General features: G+C 51.4%; 2 protein-coding genes across 2 annotated transcripts in view; both read left to right on the forward strand.

Moving 5' to 3' along the window:
• Positions 1-2,536, forward strand: part of LOC112545077 (CMT1A duplicated region transcript 4 protein homolog) — a 58,374-nt gene extending 55,838 nt beyond the window's left edge. Inside the window, exon 2 of the mRNA XM_075903512.1 lies at positions 1,997-2,536. Within this exon, the coding sequence (XP_075759627.1) occupies positions 1,997-2,472 (476 nt within the window). The 3' untranslated portion in view covers positions 2,473-2,536. The remainder of the gene's footprint in view (positions 1-1,996) is intronic.
• Positions 1-27,546, forward strand: part of TEKT3 (tektin 3) — a 173,708-nt gene that overhangs the window by 49,165 nt on the left and 96,997 nt on the right. The window lies entirely within an intron of this gene.

Here is a 27,546-nt window from a genome sequence, read left to right on the forward strand (position 1 = left end):
TCCTGGCTCTCAGCATCCTCCAGCTCCTCCTCCTAGGTGTCCAGGATGGGTCCCTCTGCCCCGGGGTCGATGACCACCCGGGGGGCAGGGACAGCGTGAGCCCCCAGGATGCGGTCCAGTGCCTGAAAGTGGGGGCAGGCCTCCGGGTCAGCTCCTGGCAGGCAGGCCCGGGAGTAGGACTGCCGTAGGTCCTTTATTTTACAGCGGACCTACTCCCGGCTCTGCTGGTGGCCTCTGGCGGCCAGGCTGTCAGCCATGCGGCCGTAGACAACTGCGTTCCTGTGGCTAGTGCGGAGATCGTGGACATTGGAGGCTTCCCCCCAAACCTCGATGAGGTCCACGATCTCTGCAATTGACCAAGCGGGCGCCCGCCTCTTGCAGCCCCAGGCAGGCTCCTGGGAGCCGCCAGGCTGGTCCCGGGAAGAGGCGGAGGGCTGGGTGGCATCGGGTGGCTGGCTCATCTTGTAGCAGGTGCAGGGTCTGCTGGCTGTGTGCTGGCAGGCTTGCAACTGGCACAAACTGTGTAGTCAGCCCGTGCCCCTTTAAGGGCTCCGGGGCTGGGAGGGGGGCAGAAGAGTTTCCCTGGTGTTGGCCAGAGTGGCCACCAGGGCAAGCTGGGGAGGGCTAGCCTCCCACTAGTTCGAATTAAGTGGCTACACACCCCTTAATTCGAACTAGCTAATTCGAACTAGGCGTTAGTCCTCGTAGAATGAGGTTTACCTAGTTCGAATTAAGAGCTCCGCTAGTTAGAATTAAGTTGGAACTAGCGGTTTGCCTGTGTAGCGCCTATCAAAGTTAATTCGAACTAACGTCTGTTAGTTCAAATTAACTTTGTAGTGTAGACATACCCCTACTGATTCTCCATTTGACCTGGGGCATTGGACAGCTCTGCTCGATGCTAAGCATGGCTTTTGTTTCCTTTCCCTTGCCTGCCTTCTTTTGGGTAATTTATATGTGAGGGCTTCATCTGGACCTTAGTTCCCTGCTATCTTCAAGAGAGAGCTGTTTGGAATAGCAAGAGCAGCCCCGGCCATCCATGAACAAGAACGCCTAGCGCTTGTCATCAGTAGGTCTCCAAGGACTTATGAAGGAGGTCAGGGTCATTGTGCCCATTTTACAGAAAGGTAAAGTGAGGCACAAAGCAGGTCACCCAGAAGGCCAGTGACAGAATCAGGAACAGAACTCAGGTTTTTGGAGTGTTCACCTGCAGCACTGTCCACTAGGTCACACTATCTAGATAGCAAAGAACTAAGTACCTGAGGCCAGGCACACATTACACCCGAAGGTCGGTTTAAGGTATGCAACTCCAGCCATATAAATAATGTAGCTGGAGTCAATGTAACTTAAGCAGAGCCTGGCGCCATCTCCGCAGCAGGAGGTTGATGGGAGAAATGCTCCCATTGACTTCCCTTACCCCTCTTGGCAGCAAGGAGTACCAGTGCCAATAGTGGGGCCCTCAGCATTCGATTTAGCAAGTCTTTACCAGACCCACTAAATCAAGCTCTGGAAGATCGATCTCCAGAGCACTGATCCTCTGATAAGTGGAGACGTAGCCTAAATAGGTAGCTTCTTTTCAACATAACAGAGCAAGGGATGGTAGGTCCCAGCCATGCAATTGCTCCCTCGGGCACAGCAGCAGTCACTGGGCTCTCCTGAGTGGGGGCCCTGCTCTCTGATCCTGCCTCTACGTGAGCGCTCCCCCTTCCTGTTGGCTGGTGCTGGCAGATCTTGTGCTTTCTGCTGCTCCTCCTGGCACTGCCTCGGACACGAATCTGCCTCCGCAAGGGTGTGGAGAAAACCTTTCCTTGCCTGACATGGGAGCCGTTATCTGGCGAGGCACCGATGGCTGGAAACCCAGCCTTTCCTCCCGGCGCTCTGTGAGAGCCATGGTGAATTCGGGCCTTCCCGTGTGGCCCCTGCGGCCGTCATAGCAAACGGGAACGTAGCTGGTTGGGCTTGCTGCCTTCTAAACTTTTCTCTGCCTTTTGGCTTCCAGAACAAAGTCTGTTCTCGGCGAATATCGGCCTCCCCAGCCCTTTGATCCCCCGTGGCCGCCGGTGGCCAGCCTACATCACCTTCACCTCTCCGACGGTCAAGATGCTGGTGGAGCAAGACAAGCTGAGGAAGGCGGGGGCCCGAGGAACATCTCAGCCACACAGAGCGGACGCGGGCAGCAGCGTGAGCAGCGAGGGCCACGTGGCAGAGCGAAAGCCGAGCGCTGAATCTCAGAAAGCAGGTTTCCCTGAGCCAACCCAGGAGCCATCAAGGCCAAATGAAGATAGCGGCCCCCATCGGATTGCCAGGGGCTCTCCAGCAAACACTGCAGGCTTGTTTTGCCAGAGTAGTTCATCACCGGCGGGCCCCCCAATTAAAGGCAATAGGGTTATTTTCTCCAGTAAACCCCCCTTCCGCGTGCTGCCATATGGCTCCCAGATGTCTCCCGGCAAGCAGAAACCAACCGCCTGCAGTTAGAAAAATGCCTCTTAAGTGTTCTGCTTCACCACTCTGGGCTGCATTAAAGTTCCGCTGCAACTAACTGTGCACGGTTTTTTTCCCCCTTAAATCTTTCCCTTAAAAGCCCCACTTGTGCTGGTTGGGATGGCTGCGTGAAGGCGGCATGGTGCTTACGTGGCATAGGGAACGTGTCTCGGTGTGTTCACGAGCGCCTGCGGAAACGCCCTGCCAGGGGTAGAACGCCGAACACAACACACAACCACACGCAGGGGCGCACGCGACAACGCACATTCCGGGCCCTCTGCTCTGCCCTCTTGGGTCATCCGTTCCCTCAAGCAACACGCGCTGGGCCGCGCCTTGTTGTCATGCAGGAACGCTTTGCACCGCTTGGACTGCTGCCAGCGGCTCCTCGCGGGTTTAAATGCCTATGCAAGAGGCCAGGGAATCCGACTCTGATGAGGATAGTAATGAATAATTAATTGTGTAATCCACTGGCTCTTAGAGTATTGACTTCAGGGGAATATGGCAACCCCACATTAAAGCAATTCAAGATGGAGCGAGTCCAACAGTCCATTTGGAGAGCTGTGTGCCTCTCGTCCCATAAAAGTCAACGAGTCGCTGCTGTTGGTGTGGTCGTTTCACCAGAGCAGAGGGGGTGGGAGGTGCGACTTAGTCAGAACAGACCGACTCTCGTTTGCTTCCAGGCCGCTTTGCCTCACTCGGGCGGCGTACAGTGACCTGGGGTCACTAATCCTGCCCCAGGGTGTCGAGTGGCCTTAGTGGACACCGGGGTGATCAGTACAGCGGGGGCAGGGCAGTGACTAATCAGGCCCAAATAATCATTGTGTGGCACGAGACTGGGTGTTCGTGCTCCACTGTCTGGTGAGTGATTTTATACCGATCCCTCTTTGGGTAGGGATGGGGGAAATGAACGTAATCGAAGATCTACCCCTGAGCCGCGGGCGCATTGTAACCACTGACTTAAGCCCCTTTATCCGGGGGAAGCAGGTATCGAGTCAGGGTAAACGGCCAGCATGGCTCCGCCCACACTCCGCCCCCGGCTGCCTCGGCTTCAGCGTGGCTCCCTCGCGTCTCCCGGGGCTGCCCAGGCTTCCTTCCTCGCGCTCCAGGACCAAGAGGCTGAGGCTCTGCACCCCTCCCATGCTTTGGGATGGCCGGGGTCGCTCGGCCTCCCTGTGCTCTGGGCTGGGGAGGTTGGGGCCGCCCACTGGCTATTGAGGGGAGTTCTGCTGGGGACCTCAGGGAGAAGGGGCGGGGCCTTTGGGTGAAAAGGCGGGGCTAGGGAGTTGCTTCCCCCGGGCCTGGGTTCACTCACCACCCACGACTTTCTTCCCTGGCTGCTAATGCTACAAAAGTAGGAAAGCAGCTATTTATAATCACCTCAGCGAGCAGAAAAAACGACAGTAGGAGGCTAAAATCATCCCAAACTCCCAGGACTAGTGGCCAATGAGACTGAAAAACACTAGTTTTCCTTTTGCGTGCGTGCGTGTGTGTGTGTTTGTGAACTCGGTGCTGGTAAAAGGACATTCCTCAGATAGAAAGTGTGGTCTAAGGGTTAAAGTACAGGATTGCTGGATTGTCCAGGCTCTATTTTTTGCTCCATTGTTGATTCTCTGTTATATTTACAGGTCACTATCCCCATCTATAAAATGGGAATCACAACATTTAACTGCCTCCCCAGGAAGTTTAACCTGGGAGAACCTGGTGGAAAACTTTCTGATGGACGTCTTCTTTTGGGAAATGCTGCATCATTTAAATTAAAATGTTTCATGGGACTGTATTGGTTGAAGCATTATTTTAAAAATGTAACTATTAAGTAGGGCTTCTGTTTTCAGGGTTTATTCATTTCATTATTGAGGGCCTGTATTTAGCAATTTTTGAGCTTTATGTAGCTATCCGAGAATGGGTGTGTGCTGGGGTTGTCGGTTTGGGTGTGCAATGAGTGATCTGGTAATGCTCTGTTGGTGTGGTTCAACACAGCCCTGTTTTCAAACAGCATGGCTACATCTAGATTTGCGGAAAAGAGCGTCTAGATTGGCATGGAAAAAGCGGAAAAGCGTCTGTGCCAATCTAGACACGGTTTTGCGCAAGAAAGCCCCGATTGCCATTTTCGCCATTGGGGCTTTTTTGTACAAAACAGTCCTGAGCTGTCTACACTCGCCCTCTTGTGCAAATACATTTGTGCAAGAGGGCTTTTTCCCAAATGGGAGCATCATAGTATTTGCAGAAGAACACTGACAATCTTACATCAGATCGTCAGTGTTCTTGCGCAAATTCAAGCGGCCAGTGTAGACAGCTTGCCAGTCTAGACGCAGCCACTATGTTAAATGACACTAAGGAACTCTCTGTGTGCAACAGCAGTATCTGCACAGACCGATTAACATACAGCACATTAGTGCACTTTAAAATATACCTCTGTGGTCACCATTACCACTCTGTGTAGATACAAATGACCATTTCTGAGGCTTTGCTGGTGTTTAGTGGATGAACAATGCTTTTGATGAAGATGAAATATGCCTATGCTGATTGATTTGTGTTTATTGGCTAAAATTGAAAATCGGAAGCCCTGAATAAATAACTAAATGAATCTATTATATATTTGAGAGAGTCTGTCTGTCTGAGTGGGGCTATCTGTCTGCCTGTTCAAGAACGCCTCCTAAACGGTAACAGCTGGAACCACCACGTTTGGAATGCAGCTTCCTCTTATTGTAATTTAAAGCAAGGCAGCCACATCTCAGCCGGGGGACCGACACACAGCCACCCAGACCCCCTGTTAAACTGCAGCTCTGGGGAGAAACCTCCAAACGGACAGGCCTGTGGGTTGTAGTGCACTCTTCAGACCAGACTCAGCCTGGAGAGAAGAAAAGCTCCTCCATCCCCCCCCACCAGCCTGCCTCAGATTTGCACGGGAAGGTTTTGCATCTTTCACGGCGGAGAGGAGCATTCACTGCCCATGCGGGTGAAGTTCGTAGCTTCTCTAAAGGGGAGTGCTGATGGCAGCCAGCTGTCCTGGCAGAGTGGGGGGAGGGTGGACTCCTCCTCATCAGGAACTGACAGAAAAGTACTGAACTTCGGGCAGGATTTTCAGAGGTAGCCAAATGCCTTAGGCCCCTTTGAACACCTCGGCCTTATCCACAGGGGCCACAGAACAGCTCTCAGATAACAACTTCCGGTTGCTACCAACCTGAGCTGGCTTTGAATTAATGATGTAGAGGTGAAAAGTCCCATGTCCCTGTTAGCGTTCCCCTATTCCAGCCAGGTCCTGTGTTAATCCAGACAGTCTATAATTCACTTCAGTTTTATTGGCCTGTGTGTAGGCAATAAAAGTGTATTCCACTGGTTAGCACAGGGACTTAGGAATCAGGGGGGGTTATTCCTGGCTCTTCTCCAGCCTCTCTCTGTGAAACTCTGCACATCATTTTGCTGCTCTCTGCCTCAGTTTCCCCAGCTTTGAAAGAACGCTAACAATAATTAATAACCCACATCTCACGAAAGTTGGGAAGGTGAAGGCCTCACTTCAGCAAATCCTTTAAGCACTTGCTTCACTTCAGTCATATGCTTACGTCAGGGGAACTCTGGCCCATGCTAAGTACACGCTGAATCAAAGCCGAATTCAGGCCTGCACGTAAAGTGCCTTGCGATCCCTCAGTGAAAGATGAAATCGAAGTGTAATCCTGGGGCCAAATGAAAACCTGGACTGAGACAGGAGGAAGAGGAGATGTTCCAATCTTCCAGTTTTGCCATCTGTGCTGGACCAGTAGGGGCCAGAATATGCAACTGAAAAGAAAAGTCGCTCTTTATAAAGAAAAAGCCGGAGTCCCGGCTGGAGGCATCAATTGATGTGGCAGCACCAGTTACAGGGATATAAAATGCGGGGTCTAAAGCTAATTGCTGCTCTAAATGCCCCTCATTGTGTTGTGACTCTGGTATATTGAAAGCAGATGCTCATCTCGTGAAACAGATGCAAGCCAGATGCTGCCGGCTTGTTTTAGTGGAATATTGCCTGATGTCACATAAAGGTGAGTGTGACATACACTCCGAGAAGCAAAGAGCCGGGACGTGGCATGATGGACCCTGGCTTTTATTTAGGCCCCAGCGTGGGTGTGTACTGCCGTTTTGGGAGCATTGACACAGAGGGCTGGGCCCAGAGGAAAGCAGTTGATTTCTACTGCAGCCCAGAACCAGGAAGCTGAGGCAGGATCTTTGGTGCGCGCTCAGCTAAGAGTAATTCCGCTGGGATAGGGAGCATTCCCCGTGCACTTTCGTTGGAATGGAAGTAGGGCCTGGCCAACAAAGCCTGCCCCCATGCACACTGACTCTCCTGGGCTGCTCACAAAGTGGACCGTGGAGCTGTGGGTGGTCTCTAAGGAATGTAATAAACCATAAGGCTTGTGGGCTTTGGCCTTACACGGGGAGTGTATTGTCAGTTTGGGTGTGTCTAGACTGCATCCATCTGTCGGCAGAGGGATGCAAAATAAGCAGGTCGACATTGCAAACAAGGCAGGGATTTAAATATCCCGTGCCTGATTTGCATAAAAATGGCCATTGCGTTTTGCCGACTCAGCACTTTGTCGGCAAAAAGCAGCAGTCGAGAGGGGGATCTGTCGAGAAAGAATGCCTTTTTCGACAGATCTCTTATGCCTCCTGCAAGGAGGTTTACAGGATCTGTCAAAAAAGGCGTTCTTTCTCGACAGATCCCCCTCTAGACTGCCGCTTTTTGCCGACAAAACGCTGAGTCGGCAAAATGTGGTGGCCATTTTTATGCAAATTAGGCAAGGGATATTTAAATCCTTGCCTCGTTTGCAATGTCGACCTGCCTAATCTGCATCTCTCTGCCGACAGAGGGATGCAGTCTAGACCTACCCTTTGGGTCCACACAGGGTTTGCAGGCCTGGGGTTGGCTTTGAGTTGATTCCAACCCACATCAACCAGTCAGAAAAGCCCCATTTTGGGCCTAGCTTGGGGAAGGAGTCGGGTGGGATCCTTGAATTGGGTGTGTTGCCAGCTTCAGTGATACAGCAGCCTGTAGCGTAGTCAGCGACCCGTGCTATAATGGCTTAGCCCAGAGCACAGTTTAGGAACTGTGCGAGGTTACGGTGGGCAGCCCAGCTTTGTCTACAGCAGGGAGATTTCTCGCTAGGCTAATGCGGGCTTAGCTGGTGTTAGCAGTGCGGAGAGCCTAGCGCACCTGAGCCACTGGCAGATCCAAACGCCTCACCTCCAGCTGGCCAGGAGATGTTTGCCAGCGGTTCTGCAGAAAACGAGCTTTGCTTTTGGGTTTAATTGACCTTTTGGGGTAGTGTCACTGAAAAACCAAAACGTCCTCTCCAAAAGCGAACAGCAACCGATCGTTGGTTTTCAGTTCACTTGGTGAAAACCATTTTGGGGGGGGGGGGTAAAAATTCCCATTCTTATGAAAAAGTCAACTTTTGGGGGAGGAACGGGAGGAGGCTTCCCCACTAGTTCTAATTGTCTCATCTGAGCACGTGCAGAGAACGATCTAACCACTACAATGGTGGCAGCCTGCTTCCACGGGGCCTCCAAGGATGGCTCCCACCGGACATTGTCAGCTCTTGGGGGCAGGGATGGTCGTCCAGTCCTGTGTTTGCAAAGTCCCTAGCAGTGTGGTTCTGGGTCATGCCTGGGGCTCTTCTATAGTGCAAATAATAATCATAGAACTGGATCTATGTCTCCACTGCAAGGACATTTCTGCCAAATGCCCCTGGTGAGGACAAGACGAGAGAGAGCCACAGGGCCTATCTGTGGCCATCAGTCTCCTACAGGATCCTACTGTGAAGTCATTGCAAGTGAATCTTATCTCTCTGCACCAGGAGAGACATTACTCCTGGCTCCAGGTTCCCTGGAAACTTGACTCACATTTGCTGGAAGGTTTCTGAACAGACCTTAGGAAAAAGACCTCAGAAAACATCTCACTTGCCAACGGAAACCTCTAGAGGGAAATTCAAATCTATCATTTAAGATGCTGGAAGTTCCCTATTGTTTTCTCTCACCGTGCATGGTAACCCCTCATGTTATCGGCTTTTAAAACCGGGGAGGTCCTGACCCAGAGACAACTCTGGAGATGGCTGTGTAAGTAATGCTTTTCTTCCACGTTTTAATGATCCTTATTGTGACTGGATGGTGCCAGACTTAGGCTGTGTCTACATTTCGAGCTGGGGTGTGATTCTCAGCACCTGGACAGGCCTTTGTGCGAGCTCTAATCAAGTGCGTGGACTACAGAAGGGAGCCACGGCGGCATGACCGGCAGGTGGGACGAGCTGCCCCAAGTGCGTAATCCATCTGCGACCATGGGTCTCCTCAGGGCCGCTGGCCCTTCCCGCTGCCCATGCTGCCGTGGCTATGCCACTTTCAGAGGGCTGCCTCCGTCAGCAAGTCTCAGAGGGGTCGCCGGGTTAGTCTATCACTTTGAAAACAACAAGCAGTCCTGTGGCACCTCAGGGCGTGTCTACACGAGGAAACTATTTCACAGCAACTAACATCGATTTCACAACTCCCAAAATAACAAAACCAAACTAGTGTGCCTTCACTCCGGGGAAGCCTCGAAATGACCGTGAATTAGCGTATATAACCTGTGGGTTACACACGCTTTTACAAACCCCGCCCCACCCCTGTGGGGTATACAAGTTTATTTTTACTCACAAGCAGCTCTGCCCTATTGGAATTGGGTCAGCTCTGCTCCGCTGCAGGGAGGGCCTGATGAGTTCCAGCGTGCCTGTGCTGTGCTCTCCATTCCCCCACCCGGAGGATGGTGGGTTGCGCCAGGCTGCGGCTGTGTGGGGCCTGGGTACAAGGGTGGGTTTCCTCCTGCAGGCCGGTCAGCTTGCCTACTCTGTGCTCTCCGTTCCCCCCACTGGCAGAACAACAGATGGATGGAATGCAGGACCCGTGAGTTATACACGTCCACGGGGAATCGAAGGGTTTTTTTACACAAAAAAGAAAATCCACAGCTTATACACGAGTGCAGGTTATACACGGGTGAGGGTTATATACGCTAAAATACTGTAGTTCAAGGCAGGCTCCATTAATGGGGATGCGCTACTTCGACTTAGATCCCTGGGGAGCAGTTAGTTTGAATGACCATGGGGAGTAGTAATTTCGAAATAGCAGCACCAGAGCATCCACAATAGCTATTTCGAAATGAGCGTTATTCCCCAAGGAAAGCAGGAGTACAGATTTCAAATTAAGCGACCCGTTAACAGCACTTCTCAAACTTTTTGGGCTCTGGGGCCCTTTACATGCGTAAAAATTAATGCGGTGCCCCAGTGGTCCACTGATTGTATGTGTTGTACCTATCGATGTTTCCAGTTTGTCAACCTTGCGGAGCCCTTGGAGGTGTGTCTCAGAGCACTGGGGCGCCGCGGGGCACAGTTTGAGAGACACTGCGTTATTTCAAAACAACAGGCCTGGTAGGATGTGTCTAGACGACATTCCTCGTTCGAAAGAGGAATGTAAATGAAGGAAATCGAAAATGCAAATGAAGCGCAGATTTACAAATCTTGCGCTTCATTTGCATAATTGTGTCCGATCGCTTTTTCCAAAAAGGTTATTTCTAAAAAAAGCAGTCTAGACACGCTTCTTTCAGAAAAAAAACCCGTTTTTCGAAAGAACCCTGCAAACCTCATTTTTTCAGGAATAAGGGTTCTTTTAAAAAAGGGTTTTTTTTCCCTAAAAGAACCGCGTGTAGACTGCTTTTTTTTCCTGAAATAACCTTTTTCAAAAAAGCGATCGGATGCGATTATGCAAATTAAGCATGAGATTTGTAAATCTGCACTTCATTTGCATTTTCAATTTCCTTTATTTACATTCCTCTTTCGAAAGTCTAGACGCACCCGTAGTGTGGATGCTCCGCTTATTAAATCAACCTAAGGGGGTTATTTTGAAATAAAGCCCTCGCATAGACAAGTGCTTAGAGACTAATGAAAATATATAGCATCATGTGTTTTCTTGGATAAAACGCACTTCTTCAGATGAATTGGAGTGGAAATAACAGAAACCAAGATATATATATACTAGCCAATTAACCTGTCATATGACAGGATTTTCAGGTCTCTCCTCCACGTCGGTCTTCTCCCCTGAGCCTCCGGTCAATCGCTCCATCTCTCTCTCTCTCTCTCCCCTCCTACTACCTCCCCTTCTCTCTCAGCTCTCCTCCGCCTCCTGCCTCTCTCTCCATCTCCCTCTTTCTCTTCTCCTCCCCCTCCTGCCTCTCACTCGGGGAACCGCAGAGTCCAAACGGTCACTTGCACCACTTGCTCCCATGCGGCGGCCTGGCTGAGCGGTGCAGAAGTCAGCCGAGCGCCATGGCGGGAGGCGAAGGGGGGCAGTGACATTCACGGCCAGGGGGCGGGGCCTGGAGCCGCTGTCATGCCACACGTCACCACCCCGCCCCCCTTTGCCTCTCGCCGTGGCACTCGGCTGACTTCTGCGCCGCTCAGCCAGGCCGCAGCGGGGCAGCAAGCAGCTGTTTGGGCTTCCCCGTGGTGGCCCGGCTGAGCGGCACAGAAGTCAGCTGAGCACCATGGCAGGAGGCAAAGGGGGGTGAGGCGGTGACGTACATGGCTAGACCCAACCCCCTGGGCATGTACGTCACCGCCCTGCCCCCCATACCCTTCAGCTGTGGCGCTCGGCTGACTTCTGCGCCGCTCAGCTGGGCCACCGTGGGGGAGCAAGCGGCGCATGTGGCCATTTGGGCCCCGCACTCCCCATGCAGCACGGGCCGCCCAGAGGGAACAGCCAGCATTTTGGTGTAACAGACTCACAGACACTGGGCTACTATATATATGATAACAGCAGAAGAATTACCTGTCAATTGTAGGACCTGTGTTAATGAAGCTAATTAAGTGGAATGGAAGTGCCCTATTCATAGCTTTTGATGAGAAAATGCAGATGTTAAAGTCAGGGGGAATTGGCTTTGTAATGGGTTAACCAGTTGTTGTCTTTACTCAAGCCCAGGGTAACAATGTCAAATTTGTAGCTGAGTCAGAATTAGCACGAGTATGTCTCCTCAAGATCCTCCTCAGAGTGGGTAGGCAAGTGTTGTGTCTTCGGTTAGATAGGAAGATTGGGGTATTGGCAATATGATGCGTCACTGTCCGGCTCTCTGTGTTTCCCTGAAGCATCGCCATTCCCAGATGAATCTCAAATTAGCTGCACAGCTGTAAAATTTCCAGCTGGGACAGGTGAATCCCTCATTGGCCATATTAGTTCCTTGGTGTCTTAATAGACTAAGCCTGCGTCCTTGTGTCAGGTCTGATAGACGACGTACGGTGCAATTTTTCCTGTTCCAGGCTGGAGAAATTCTGGTGAGACTAGAAGCATGAAACCCAGAGTAGGATATCTAGCTGAAGTTACTAAATGCAGCCACACAGAGATGAAGGGAATTGGGCCCCCTTTGAAGGTCTAAGGTTTCAGCTTACACTGTGAAGGAGGAATAGATGCACCACTGTCAATTTTGTTAAATCGGGTGCAATTTTACACTGACAAGTGATGAGAGCCTTAATTTTGGTACAAAGTGGGGTTCACTGGAGAAGGCTGAATAAGGGGCTGTCTTAGCCTTTCGCTGGAATAGAGCCACCCAAGAGGTGAGAGTGGAACCAAGGTTTACAGTTAGCTGAAATCAGGCACCGGAATCCAACCGTTTTACAGAGCTCAGAGTTCAGCCACATGAGACCTGTGGCTAGTCAGACTCCTCTCTTAGAAACCCAGACATGTTGCTTGATGCAGCTGGAGGCAGTGTGCTAGCAGTGTGCTACTGGGTTGTCCCTGGTATATATTCTGCCTGAGTATTTACTACCAGAAAGACAGATCCCAAAGGGGATGCTCTTGATTCGGAGGAAAGAGATCTCTGAAAGAGACGAAGGAAGTGAGGGAATTCCACAATGGTGATGGGCTTACAGAAGGCTGAAAAAAAAATCCCGCCAGGGGACGTTGAACTAATCTCTGTCACTAATCCAGGTCTTTAACTTTAAGTGTGGCTGGTCCTGCCTGGGTATGAAATGGAGGGAAACGTTGAAGAGAGTTGTCTGCTCTTTATGCCCAGGTCTCTCATGGCATAGCCTAAACCTAATGTTGTACGGAAACCTTTCAGTGCAGCCCAAGCCCGTGAAAACTCAGGCTTTGGGAATCACCATTTTCACACGTGAATTCTTCCCCCGCAAAAGCTGGTGGTTCCGCCCTTCTCAGGCTAAGTGGCCATTTCTCCCCTTCCCCAGAGCCGGTGGCGGAGTGCTGGGGAGCCGTGCCGCGATTCGGGGCTGACTCTGCCTCCGTGGGAGCTTGGTATGATGTCAATGTTTCGAGTGGGCGAAGCAGAGGTGGCAAAAACAGACATTCAGACATTTTTTCCAGCGCTGCCTGCTTGAAAGGGAATATTTATAGTTCAGGGCATAAACACAAGCTCTCTTTGTGTGTGTGCCACCGAGGGCATTGTGCGTGTCCTCCTAGGACAGCGCTCAGCCAGGACGTTAGTCATTAGTCCAGCACACGCTTGCCTACGGGGAGTCCATTTTGCCTCACTGGGGGAAGAGTAAAGATTAGCAGAGCACAAGCTTTCGTGGGCCGGGGCCCACTTTGTCAAGGCACGAACCCGCTTCCTCCTGCTTCTGATGAAATGGTTTCCAGCCCTTAAAAGCGTGCGCCTAAATCCATTTGTTAGTCTTCATTGCCCCCGGACTCCCCGTTGTTTCCGCTGAAACAGGCTAACCCAGCTGCCTCTCCGAAACCTGTCACTGGTAGCGGGAATTTTTGCGGGTCCTTCTTCTCAAGGCAGGCTGGGCAGATCACTTGGCAAAGGGAGTTCGGGGCACCAATAACATTCTGTTAAAAATCACCTCAGCCAGTCGCTTCATTATGGGGCACAGCCTACAAGGTGCCCAACACCCGCTCTACAGTGGCTTTTTCGATGGGCATCCAAAAATGGAGGTTCCTCGACTGACCAGGCACTTGTGTGCCTCTCGAGCATCTCCGGAAAGCGCTGGGTGCCAACCAAGCAGACTCAGCCCCTTGCTGCTAATCTAATCAGGAAGAACAATCTGAAGGGGAAGCCACACACTTTGGGCTGGGTTTTGAATTGCCAGCACAAGATGTGACTTGTGACTCCTACTCACCAAGCAGGATAACCTTATGGGCCCTGCTGTGCCCCCCACCTCCCATGCTGCCGGAGTTAGTCAGGGACCAGGAGCTGTGATGTGGTTTCAGTCTGATGAAAGAGGATGAGCAGCTATTTCTGCAGCCTGAAACTTTCTCTGCTGCCGCAAGACCAGGGCAGCTCAGAGACCAGTGGGGAAAGCTTTCTTCTTCTCCTGGTAGTGCCTCCCAAATCCTTCGGTGCCTGTACACATGGGACCAGAGCCTCAGCATGGCGTGAATTAAACTCAGAGCTGTGACCTCCCCTGGTGGAGTTCATGGAGTCTCTGGCACTTCTCCCTTCAGGGGCTCAGAATTCTGCTTGAGGTACCTGGTGTGGGTGTTGCATTTAAGAGAGGGAGCCTGGGAATGAGAGAGGTGACAGTGTTCGCATTATGGGGAAATGTTTTCTCAAACGCCCTGGCAGCCACAGCCCTGGAGCTGGGATTGCCTCTTTCTCTGGCCACGGGCAGCCCTGCCCGTCCGAACTTCCCCCTCCCCCTCTTCTCACCTGCTCCTCCTAAGGCACCGCCTCACCGTGCATGTCAGGCCCGTACGCAGGAATTTCGGGGGGTGCGTGTGCTTTTTTTGTAACTGTTCAAAATAGTCACGCAGGAGTGTGCAGAAGAGAGATGGATGAAAAGCTTGGGTGGAAGTGGTGATTGGTCGAATGATTTTGTTATAACATAGTAAAAATGTATTCCGTGATAAAGGGTTTATAGAAATGACCTTCCGGGACGTGCGGTAGTATCGTAAACGGAAAACAATATTCCAAACAGTTCCCGGCCACCCGGGAGGGCTGGGGGCAGAATCAGACCCACTGTCTGGCTGGGCCGTGGCTGGGCAACCTGGCCTGAGTTGGGAAAGGCTGCACCATTCCTGCCACAACCACATATCCCCCGCCCCCTGTGACGTAGTGGGGGTACCTGGCTGGTTTCTATGCTGCTGGCTCTGGGGTAACCCCCACTGGCTGCCATGGGTACCACGACCCAGCAAAACAGGATGAGTCACTATGCAAACCAGTATGGCCAGACACCCCCCCATGGAGAGGAACAAAGGAAGGTGGATGCTGCCCTGGCTGGGGGGCAGGGCGGGAAGAGAGTTAGTGAGTTGCTGGCTGGAAGCATGGAGGAGACAGCCTAGGGAAAGGGACTGGAGTTTAGGGGCCCAGTCTCCCCCATCTCAAGGGGGCCTGAGGCATCCTAGCCCAGCTCTGTGACCAGATTACATCTATGCTGTGCTGTATCCTGGAGAGGCAATAAACTTCCTCTATTACACCGGCTGGTGCAGTCTGTTTGTGCCATTTCGGGGTGCAGGAGACGGGGGAACCCCATCGCGCCGTCACACCCCCCTCCCCCGCCCCTCCTCTGGGCATGTGTGTGTGGAAATCAGCCCCAGCTTTCTCTTGGCAGCCAGAACACAGGGGTGGGATTCCGGCTGGAATCATCCCCATGGGGGAACCATGGGAGTCACGGAGGGTGCATTCGCACCCTTTACCTCCCCCCCCCGCCACGTACAGACCTGCATGTGCATCTTCTCCAGGCTCCACTAACTAGGTGGGCAGCCCTTCGCTCTCTTATGTGCCGCTCCTGAATGGAGCTCGGGACCACAGTTTGAGATCTCTAGTTCTAGAGACCCCTGTGAGATGTACTGATTCACAGACTCTTACCCCTTCCTTGATACCCGGTGGTCGGGCCAGTCTGACTTCGGGCATGCAAAGACAGTTCAGGACCAGGTTCTTTAAGTTCTCGAGTGGGAGGCGCAGAGCTTAGGAGAAGCTAAAGAGCAAAGACTTAATTCATAATTCAAAATGGTCGGGACAAACTGGAGAAATGCTCTGAGGTAAACAGGATGAAGTTTAATAAAGACAAATGCAAAGTGCCCCACTTAGGAAGGAACAGTCAGTCTCAAACACACAGAATGGGAAGCGACTGTCCAGGAAGGAGTACGGCAGAAAGGGATCTAGGGGTCATAGTGGACCACAAGCTAAACATGAGTCAACTCTGTAACACACACACACACAAGCGAACATGATTCTGGGCTGCATTAACAGGAGTGCTGAGAGCAAGACACGAGAAGTCATTCTCCCGCTCTATTCTGCTCTGATTAGGCCTAAATTGGGATATTGTGTCCCATTCTGGGCACCACATTTCAAGAAAGATGTGGAGAAATTGAAGGTGCAGAGAAGATCAACAAGAATGATGAAAGGTCTAGAGAACATGACCCATGAGGGAAGGCTGGAGGAATTGGGCTTGTTTAGTTTGGAAAAGAGAAGACTGAGAGGGGACACGATAGCGGTTTTGGGGTATCTAAAAGAGTGTCACAGGGAGGAGGGGGTGGGAATTGTTCTTCTTGGCCTTTGATGCTAGAACAAGAAGCAATGGGCTTAAATTGCAGCAAGGGGGGTTTAGATTGGACATTAGGAAAAACTTCCTAACTGTCAGGGTGACTGAACACTGGAATAAATTGCCTAGGGAGGTTGTGGAATCTCCATCTCTGGAGATATTTAAGAGCAGGTTGGACAGACACCTGTCAGGGATGGTCTAGATGGTGCTGGGTCCTGCCATGAGGGCAGGGGACTGGACTCGATGACCTCTCGAGGTCCCTTCCGGTTCTAGGAGTCTATGAGTCTATGATTGTACTGAAGACTAAAGAAGCTAACAGAGTTTTACTGGGTTGACTGACTTAAAACTTACAATTAAGAACGAACAAACTAAGAAACACAAAACAATAAATGAAGAATGAAGAAGCCTTGGAGACTAGACGCTTGGAATCTTCCCTGGCCTGGTGCATCTTGAGCACTTGAGCCCTCCTTCTACGTCCAAATTTAGTTTCCTCACCCACAAAATGTTGGGGTTCACGTATGCCATAGGCTGGCATGCTGACACGCGCTGATGGTGTATACACACATCCCGATGGCATCAGCTCATTCTGACGTGTTATTTCTGTTCTGAGCAGGTATTTCGGTTCTTTCCAGGTGGCCCCCCTGTGATGTTTAAAGAGGATAAGAACTTAGGATGCCTGCTAAGGTCCACAGACCTTTCCTCCATCGATGCTGAAGGTCACAGCCCTAGACGGACCTTATGCTTTAGCTCCTCTCCGCCTGTCTAGGTGAAAGGTCCCAAACGGATGTGCGCTAACTTAGCTTCAGTCCAACGTACGGGATATGGCCTGCAGGCCCCTTGCATTACAGCCAAAACCTACGCTAAAATAAGCCAATCATAATAAATAATGAAACCCGTATGAAAAGACGTATAAACAAGCAGGCGAGGCCTATAGGCTACAGCAGGGTATTCAACTTTGGAAGCCCTGGGGGCCACAGTGATAGTCACAGCACATGCCGAGGGCTGCAACTTAAGTGTGGTTGCACATACATGCAAACATAGATGCAAATACATGCACATAGCTTCTTTCACACTGGCGGGCACGAATACAAAGATTAAGGCAAGACGACCCAACACGCAGGCCCCATTGAAGTCAGTTCTGCTGATAATAATAAAATGCAACATTTACCTGATTTCCACCTATATGACAGCACTTGTAATGAGCAAGGACAGTCCAAGAGTTTAACTACTAAAACACATATTGACAGAAGACCATTATATTGATGACTTTTTTTGTTTTGGCTTCACACCAGTCCTGGAATTGAACTACTAAAACACAGATCAACCCAAATCGCACTGTGGGTGGCAAACAAATAGGCCGTGGGCCACATGTAGCCTGTGGGCCGTGTGTTGAGTAGCCCTGGATTACAGATCTGTGCCCGCCCTGAAGCGGCTGTGTGACGTAGTGGGGGTACCTGGCTGGTTTCTATGCTGCTGGCTCTGGGGTAACCCCCACTGGCTGCCGTGGGTACCACGACCCAGCAAAACAGGATGAGTCACTATGCAAACCAGTGGCCAGACACCCCCCATGGAGAGGAACAAAGGAAGGTGGAATGCTGCCCTGGCTGGGGGGCAGGGCTGGAGGAGAGTTAGTTAGTTCCTGGCTGGAAGGCAGGGAAGAAGGAGCTGGGGAGGGGGCTGGGACTCCCCTATCTCAAGGGGGGCACTGAGGCTTCTTAGCCCCAGTTCCTGTAACCACATTACATCTGTGCTGCGCGGATCCTGGAGAGGCAATAAACTTCCTCTATTCCACCGGCTGGTGCAGTCTGTTTGTGCCATTTCGGGGTGCAGGAGACGGGGGAGCCCCAACGCGCCGTCACAGGCTGTTTGGCAGCTCAGGCTGGGGCTTAGGGGAGGGTGGAGAGCAGGGGGTGGGGGCCACAGAGAGGGAATGGGAAGAGGCAGAAAAAGGGTGGGCAAGAGGGAAGGTGCGGAGCCGGGTGGCACGCCCCTGGGATAACTGGACGTTGGCGCCTATGGCGGTAGCCCCTGACTCACACGGGCCAAGCACGGAAGGCGCGTATTCGTAGAGGGCCTAGGAAATATGCATGGTGGGGGGCGGTGCTGAGCTCCATTGAACTAAACCAGACGCCTTGATACCATGGAGACCGTGGCAAGCCGGGGGGCACCCCCCCCAGCACCTCGGACCCTGGCATCCGTGTGCATCTGAGAAGCAGCGTGCGGTGGCTCCAACAGCCTGGCCTTGTTTGGAGGCGTGTGCGCGGCAGAGCTAAAAAAGGGTTTGGCTGCCTGGTGGGGCCCGTCTGTTTACTACGCCCGTCCCAGCTGGTGCCCCGCCACGAGGGGAAGGAGGGTCCTGGCACAGCATGCGGAGATGAGACTCATTTGGTAAAAAGATGTGTAACTTCTCAGGGCAGCTGCCCAGCCAGAGTGCTGCCCCCCGCCGCACTGTACGGCCAAATAAAGCAAGCGGCGGCGCTCCAGAGGCAGTCCTGGCATTCCTCAGGGAAGCAGATTACAGCCCTAATGTCAAGGTTTCTATTACAGCGGGCAGGGGAACAGCCTGTCAGATGCTCCGCATTCCTTGGCCTCCTCAATGGAGGAAGTTGTAGGCGACGCACGTGCCGGCCTGTCCATTATCCGGGCCCGGTGCTTTGCCCGAGCCTGGAACCTGGCAAGATTGTGTGTCCCGGAGCAAAGGGATGGAGAGCAATGACACGGGGCTGGCTCTCCGGCCTGCGTCCACCGAAATCAGGGTGATTTACGTCAGGGAAGGGTCTGGCCCTGCAGGCAGGAATTTTGTGCTCCCTGCAGAATCAGAAATGGGACGGTGGTGTTGTCGTTGCTAAATGCTAATTGCTCCCCCCCAATTCTTGGTCTCTCCCTCCCGTATCTGGACAGGCCCCTCTGTAACTGCAGCTCCCTGTGTGTGGTTTGGGAAGGGGAGGGAGGTCGGGGCACAGAGGACATTCACCCCAAGCAAGAAAGGGAGGAATCCCTACAGGGCCCTTCTGCCTGGATAACCCCTAGAGCCTCTGGCCCAGTGGCCCTTTCTGCTGGGTAAGGCTTGTGCTATAAATAAGTGGCGACAGAAACCCACCCCCTGGAACCAGTAAACAACCCCCCGGATGCCAGTCAGCGTCCATGGGGCCCTGCGCCGGCCTAGACCAGAGCTGGAGGGTGAAATCGCCTTTGAATTGCAATCACAGTTCTCCAGGGGCTCCAGCGCCAGGGTGGGTTTTGCCCTCCCCGAGCACATGCTGGCCCCTCAGCGGAGTGACTGGAATGCCGCCCAGCGGCAGCGTCTGCTGCTCTCTGAAGAATTCCACCCTCTGGGCTGGCACCCCGGGCCACGGTTTTGCAGCCTCAGGAGATGGATGGCATTCCAGCCACCCACAGAAACAACCCATCAGCTAAAAGCAGCCAGAGCCCGCCGAGTGTGTAACTAAGCGATGTGTCCAGCTGCTGCTGCATCCTACACGGGCTGCTGCCAAGCAGAACTCAGAACTGGGACATTGTACCTCTCTGGTTCTTCCCTGTCCAGCAGGCGCTTTACACTACAACTGCGCTGGGCCAGCAAGGCAAGCAAGGGGGCTGCAGGAGTGGCCTCCATCTCAGTGGGCTGCAAGATGCTCGCAACCAAAACAGCCTCCTGGGGTAGGGTAGTTTTGCTCACTGCGCTTGCATACCTAGAATATGCGGGGGGTCCTGAACCGTACCTAGGGTTGCCAGATGGTTTAACCAAAAATACCGAACACTCCCCCCCCACACCAAAAAAACACTGCTGAGGAAAAAAAAAAAGGGGAGACCAAAGTTGTTGAGCAAAAAAAAAAAAAACCAGCGTGGCCCCTTTAAGAAACACTTTTGAGGCTTTTTGGCCACCATCTTCTCTCCCTGCTCTGGGCCAGACAACTCCCTTGTGGAACCAGATAAGCACCCGGGATTTCCGCCTCCTGGCCAGGAAAAAAAAGGCAGAAAATACCCGACATTTTAGGACATTTTAGGTGTCTGGTATTTTCTGAATTTTTTTACCGGGCAGGAGGCGAAAATACCGGACTGTCCGGTCAATCCCGGACACCTGGCAATCCTAGCCGTAGCAGCGCTGTGATCGGATGCGGAGGGAGCACGCGGCTCTCCCGGTCACTATTGTATGAAATCCCCACATACCTCACTGTATGGGTCCTTGCTTTACGTGCGCCACTTTAATAACGCCAGTAGAAAAAACCCTACGCAGATGGACACCAGCAGACTCTGTGGCTGATCAACGGTGAACCCATCGCCTCGTGGGCCACACATAGAACCCGGAAGGGCCACGTGTGGGCCTGGGGCCGCAGTTTGCCCGTCACTGAACAACACGAGCTTCAAGCTGTATATTTATGAAAAAAATCAAGTGAGAGGATTCTACCGGCTGACCAAGGGGGGAGGCTCTCCTGAGACGCACTGAGTACTTCCTAGAAGGTGTTGGCTTCCATCCCAGGAGGCGAAGGGAGAGGAGAGTGCTCCGCGCCAAAGCTCCACGTCTTATTTCTGCTGCTGTTTATTTCCCATCGGCCTGGTGAATGACGCCCACAGGGTTGTTGGGCTGGATGCATGCAGAGGTTGACTGTTCAGGGGAGCTGGCCAGAATCTGCCAGTGTGCGCACCGGGTTCTAGGCCCCTTGCTTAACGCAGGCTCCACAGGGGCCATTTCTGCTTCACCTTGGAGAGCGGGTCAGTGGTGAACCGGCTGCTCTGCTGCCGGTCTGAGGCTCTGTATTTGGGCAGGGAGAGACTCGGTTAACGCTTGGGTCGGGGCCAAAAGCCACGCCCTGAAGAGCTTGATTTGGGGACAAATGGGGGCTTAGAACTTGAGCCAGAATCACAGTTTTCTCGCTGGCCTCAGTTCCAACCACCCTGAGTCTGAAGCAGTTTGCGACGGAGCCTGGGTGTGAATTGCAAGCCCAGGACCATCTCCGGCTCCATCACCTCACCGGCTCCCTCCCTTCTATCGCCCATCTGCCTGCAGAAGGGCCCGGCACGCCGGGTTCCCAGAAACGCTGGTGTGAGGCAGCCAATGGCCATCGAGCTCTGACACACAGAAGCGGCCTCCCTCTCGGCCGATGCTCCCCTCAGGGCCACTGGGAGCAAACTGCAGCTGAGCTGCCATCCGTCCCCTGCACGCAAACTCCCTCTGGGGCCTGCGGCGCTGTTCTGGGCTGCTAGCCAACCTCCTGAGGCAGGATTAATGGCAAAGCACAATGCGCATAACGAGGCTCTTGCTTCTAATGGAGAGCTAATCCACAGCCAGCCCAGGCCGGGCTGCTGATTCATCCCCTAATGGATAAATCGGAGCACTCATGTCTAGGCGGAGCAGAGTGTGCGTGGAGAGGCGGAGCTGGGGAGGCAGGGTGGATTGCATTGTGTAGTTCAGCAGCCTTTCCACTAGAAACCCCCCTGGCTCGGGGAGTGGGTAATCAAATGACGGCCAATAGAACGATGCAGGAATAACTGGGTAAAATGCCTGGGTGGTGTGAGAAGTCACCCTAACGCAGGGGTTCTCAAACTTTGTGATACCGTGGCTCCCCTCTAAGTTGCTCGCAAGCCCCCGGGGGGATGGACCCACAGTTTGAGAAACGCGGCCCTAACAGATCACAGTGGTCCCTTCTGGCCTGAGAATCTTCTCACTCCACAGATTGTATCATGTGCTGAAAGTGTCCATCTGCTATGTACATTGGACAAACGTCTCAGACACTTCGCCAAAGGATCAATGCCCACAAAACAGATATCAGACAGGATCACAAAGAAAAAACAGTTTCTTGCCATTTTAACCAGAAAGGACATTGTCTCAACGACTTGACTACCTGCATCCTGCTTCAAAGGCCTTTTAAGACTACACTTGAAAGAGAATCCTCTGAACTGTCATTCATGCTTAAATTTGACACTTTACACCTAAGTTGAATAAAGACTCTAATTATCTTACCCATTACAAAGATATCTTCTCCAGTTATCACCTCTAATATCATTAGCTCACAGACATTTATCTCCCCCCCCATCCCCCTTCTGTTCTGAAATTTGATTTGTCCTTTTCATATGTGTTCATATTTTAAAATTGTATCCTTTGGTATATATGGTTGTGACAATTTTCTTCCATTATTTGATCTGAGGAAGTGGGTCTGGCCCACGAAAGCTCATCACCTAATAAACCATCTTGTTAGTCTTTAAAGTGCTACATAGTCCTGTTTTTTGTTTCAGCTACACCAGACTAACACGGTTACATTTCTATCCACAGATAGTAGTCATTCTAATGTTCTGCCCTTCCTAAGTGAGTCGCATCACTTGGTTCTCCACCACCCGTGGATAGAGGTGTTTACTTTCTCATCAAGCATCCATTTTCATGCCACAAAGGAGCACAATTCCAAAAGGTTCCAGGTTTTTGGTGCAAATTATCATGCGTCCCAAAAGCATTGTAATCCTTTTTGATTTGTTTTATTGTTCAGTAGTAGCACACTTTTGAGTGGAGACATCTTGTAGGTTTCACATGCATTTTGGAAAATTCAGAATAAGCTCCACTGGGACATTGCACCTCTATATTCTTTATGGAACTATGTTTTTGAATATGAATATGCCTAATCTGAATATGCTTTATGCAAATGTGGCATGTAAGCAGTTATTGAAAAGCTTGCAATCTACTCAAGGGCTACCTCTAGACTGGCATGATTTTCCGCAAATGCTCTTAACGGAAAAGTTTTTCCGTTAAAAGCATTTGCAGAAAAGAGCGTCTAGATTGGCGTGGATGCTTTTCCACAAAAGCACTTTTTTCGGAAAAGGATCCATGCCAATCTAGACGCGGTTTTACGCAAGAAAGCCCCGATCACCATTTTCGCCATCGGGGCTTTTTTGCACAAAACAGTTTTTAGCTGTCTACACTGGCCCTTTAGCACAAAAGCATTTCCGGAAAAGGGCTTTTGCCCGAACAGGAGCGTAAAAGTATTTGTGCAAGAAGCACTGATTTTGTACATTACAAAGTCAGTGCTCTTGTGCAAAATCAAGAGGCCAGTATAGACAGCTGGCAAGTTTTTGCGCAAAAGCACTTGCTTTTGCGGAAAAACTTGCCAGTCTAGACGCAGCCAAGGTGTATATTCTAGTTGTGTACATGTAGCATTCCTGTATTTGAAGTTAGAAATATGAAGCATAAACTTGTCTAGATGTGCTAATGAAGGCCATTGGTGGTGCACGAGGAACTTAATGGCCCAGTGCTCATGACAATGATCTGTGAATAGTCTTGTTCTTTCTGTAACCAAACCTGGTTTGCTTTATTTTTTGTCCATGGAAAATGTTTTAATTTGGGACTTTGTTTCTTTCCATGAGAACCTAAATGTTTCCCCTGAGAAATGCCATTTCTTCACCAAAAATTGTTTTCAACAAAACTCCCTTTTTAAATGAACAGACTTTTCAGTGAAAAAATGTCTGCCACCTCAACTTGGGGTGGAGGGAAGGCTGTGACCACGTGGTAAGTGAGGGCTGTGATCCCTTGTGTGTGCGTATGTGCATTAGTCCTCTGCGAGCTAGAGCGAGTATAAATAACCGGGTGGCCCTGCTAGCACAGGAGTGACTACGGAGGCCTGGCTGAGCCAGTCCCACCTGAAACCAGTGGCTCTGTATCTGGCATGGCTCAGCTGTACCTCTGCTGCTGCCACGCCAGCTGCAATGCTGTTTATACTCCCCCTACTTTGAAGGAAACTGCAATGGGGAAGTGCGCACAAGCAGGGGATTCCCGCCCCAGCTCGTCATGTAGATGTTGCTTAAGGCAAGCGACCTCTGATGTCCACGCTCCAGAGTGGAGTAAGAGTGTGTGTGTCATGGCCAGAGTCCTTTGCTCAGCAGTGCAATATTCTCAGACCAGCCACACAGAGTCATGTCTGATTCTTGTCCGCCTCCCCCACGCTACTGAGCTAATGAGAGGCAGTGTTTCCTAATGGATAGAGCTCTGGACTGGGGTTCAGGTGATCTGACTTCTACTCCTGTTTCTGTGACTCTGGACAAGGCACTGCACCGTTCTGTGCCTCAGTTTCCCCACCTAGAAAGTGCAGATAAAAACACTGTCCTTGTTGGTAAAGAGTTTTGAAGGCTAGGGATGAAAAGTGCTGTATTAATGACTGCATGTACAGGTTGAACCTTTCTAGACCAGTTCTGAATGAGAGAATTTTCCAGACCACAGGCAGCCACTATTGTCTAGCGACATTACCAGCATTTGCACTGCTTACGGGGCTGTTAGAGGACATTTAGAAGTAAATTAGAGCTAAATGACAGCACAGAACACTGAGAACCAGGACTGGTGGCTGTAAACAAACTTTATGGGACTGCGGGAAACTTGGCCACGCCCATAAAAAGTGGACATCCGGCTCACTCACATCATGCCGGACCACGGATGTTTCCAGACCGGAGACTTCTGGACTAGAGAGGTTCAGCCTGTACCTGCCTCCGCCACTGGTATCAATAACCCATCCGCTTTATATTCTTTCTCCCTATTGAGGAGTTGGTTGGAGGTGTGTGTGGGGTTTGGGTGAGATGGGCAGAGCGGACAGAGGGCAGGAGATGCCTTGAATACACAGCCGGGGCCAGGCAGCCTGCATTGAAGCAGTAAGGGAGGCAGGGATTGTTCATCAGGTTTCAAACAAGGCAGGAGGGGAGTTTTCATTCAGAACTCAGCCTGCCCTGTCCTCTGCAGCCAACACACACAATAGGAAGGAGAGGGAGCTGCTCTGAGACAGGAGACGGCGATTAAGGGCGGGAGCCTTTCTCACTGACATGAGGGTACCTCTGTTGGTTTCAGTGGCGTGTTTCCTGATCCCTCTCTGGTGATCAGAATCAGGCCCTCAGATTCCAGCAGTAGCATTAATGCAAGACCAAACTCCGCTTCGCCGCAGTAAGCACAGGAGGGGATAACATAGAACATAAGAACTGCCAGATTGAGTCAGATCAAAGGTCCATCTAGCCCCGTGTCCTGTCGGCCAACAGTGGCCAATGCCAGATGCCCCAGAAGGAGTGAACAGAACAGGGCATCATCCAGTGATTCCTCCCCTATCACCCATTTCCAGCCTCTGACAAATAGAGGCTAGGACACCATTCCTACCCATCCTGGCTAATAGCCATTGATGGACCTAACCTCCATAAATGTACCTAGTTCTTTCTCGGACTCTGTTAAGGTCCTCATCTTCACAACATCCTCCAGCAAGGAGTTCCACAGGTTGCCTGTGTGCTGCATGATGAAAAACTTCCTTTTGTTTGTTTTAAACCTGCTACCTATTCATTTCATTTGGTGACTCCTAGTTCTTACGTTATGGGAACAAATAAATAACTTTTTCTTATTCACTTTTTCCACACCAGTTGTGATTGTATAGACCTCTATCATATCCCCCACTTAGCGTCCTCTTTCCTAAGCTGTAAAGTCCCTGTCTTTTTAATCTCTCTTCATGTGGGACCCGTTCCAAATCCCTCATCAGTTTTGTTGCCTATGAGGGGATAAGCGGCTGCCCCCTTTAGTTTGGCTTTAAATCCCGCCTCCTTTTCCTCTGCCCAGCAGGCTGAGAGTCCCCGAGGGACGACGTGCTTCTCTGAGAGAAATGTGCTGGGACATTAAGGCCTTGCTCTTGCAGCCTGGCCCTGGTGACTTTCTGGCATCCTGCCCTCCAGAGATCTGCTCAGTGGATTGGATTACAGGAGCGGGGTTTTAGCTCCTTCATTCCAGTGGGTATTTCGGAGCCTGTAACTGGTGGCATTTGTTTACTGCAAAGTGGCTTTCTTAGGGGCACCGGCAGTGCAGCTGGCCTGTGATCAAACCAATGAAAATGGCTCCAACCTGCTCTGGTGCTGATTTTTGGGGCACGGGGAGAAGAGCAGGGGAAGGAAGGACACCGGATATTGAAGTTGGAGCTGGGCAGTGTGGCGTTGCAAAGTGGAAAGGGACGTGATGGGAGATGCGGACAGACGCAGTCGCTTTGAAGTCGCCCCTGCCCCCGGAACTGGGGCCTGCTGCTGGCTCTTGAGCCGGAGGGGGTTTTGTGGGGCTGAAGAGGGCGGCGGAGATGGAGATGTCAAATGCACGGTTAAAATCAGCCCAGGGAAAAATGCGGCCAACAAGCCAAAAGCAACTTTGAGAAGATTAGAGAGGGAAGGCTGCGCAGGAGAAATCCCAGGGCCTGATGGAGAGAAGCAGATCGCAGCAGCCAAGCAAAGAATCAGATAAGGGGAGGATTTTCCTGTTTTCCTAGCAGGGCAGAGCAATGTGGAAACATTAGAACTGGAGGTGGGATTTAGCACAGTAAATTTAGCCCAGCCAGGGATCCTGGCTGCAAAAGCTGAGAATGCAGCGATCCAGCTGTTGGCAGATGAAATCCAACTGGGTCTTTGTGAGACTGAGCCTCAATTTAGTTCTCTATTAAACTTCCTCTCTCTGGTGTCCCTATCCCCATAAAATCTAGGCAGTGTGCATAATTTAAATGACTGCATCCTCCACTCTTTCCCCATTATGCCATATGCTTCCTACGAAAGCCTCTTCTTTGATTCCGGGGTGAACAGAATGCTACCGCCATTGCAGGGGTGGCTGTCCCCGGCAGCAGGCAGAAAAGGCTTGTGGAGCAGCGGTGAGCTCGGTCCCATACCCATCGTGCAGAGGGTTGCTGAGTGAGGAGAAGCCCCGTGTGCAAGAGGCACGCCTGGGAGGGGTCAGACCTCTCTGGACTAGCTTGTGTGGAGGGGGATGCTGGCAGATGGCTCCTGTGAACCCATATTGACAGCCCTTTCCTTTGCTCCTGTTTGGCCTGCAGAAGGCCTAGAGGCAGGCCAAAGACAAGTTGCAGCAAGATGGAGGAGCTATTAGAAGTTTCTATAGCGCACGAAGGGCACCATTTTCCAATGTGCCTAGGAGATTTAGGAACTTAAACCCTATTTTCAAAAGCAACATAAGCACTTAGGAGCCATAGTGTCATCACAAATCACAGTGCTTAAAAAGGTCTGAAAAACGGTGGTGGTGGTGAGGGAGGGTGTCTACTATAATCTGGGAGCAGCAGTTTTGCTAAAATATTGCTTGAAAAGTGCATCCCCCAGTGAACCTGGCTCGATTTAAACTATATCCATAGATTGCTAGGTCTGGGTCTGCCTAATATGATTTAAGCATCTAAGAGCCCAAATCACTTATGAAAATGAGACCTCATCTGGGAGGAAGTGACTTGTAATAAACATCCCAGTTCGATCTCTGAGTCAATCAAAGCACCCAGTTTGTCATCTGGGAATGTCCTTGGTTTGGGCTCAGTGGAACATACAATAACAAGAGTGATGAATAAGGCCCTATCCCAACAGAGACATGTGAGAAAATAGCACAAGTGTCGATGGAAGATGTTCCAATACAGAAGGTTCCATGAGGTGAAAACACTATTGACTAAAGCCTTCAGGGTCCTCTATAAACACCTGGACACGTGTTCACAACATAAGACGTACATCCACTCTGAGCTACCAAACCGCAGCTATCCACTCTGCCTCCCCGCCCCCTCCTCTCCATCTGTCTGGATTCGGTTTTCTGGTATTGCCCATCACTCAGACATTG

This window comes from Pelodiscus sinensis, chromosome 20 (genome assembly GCF_049634645.1).
Source record: "Pelodiscus sinensis isolate JC-2024 chromosome 20, ASM4963464v1, whole genome shotgun sequence".
Taxonomy (NCBI): domain Eukaryota; kingdom Metazoa; phylum Chordata; order Testudines; family Trionychidae; genus Pelodiscus; species Pelodiscus sinensis.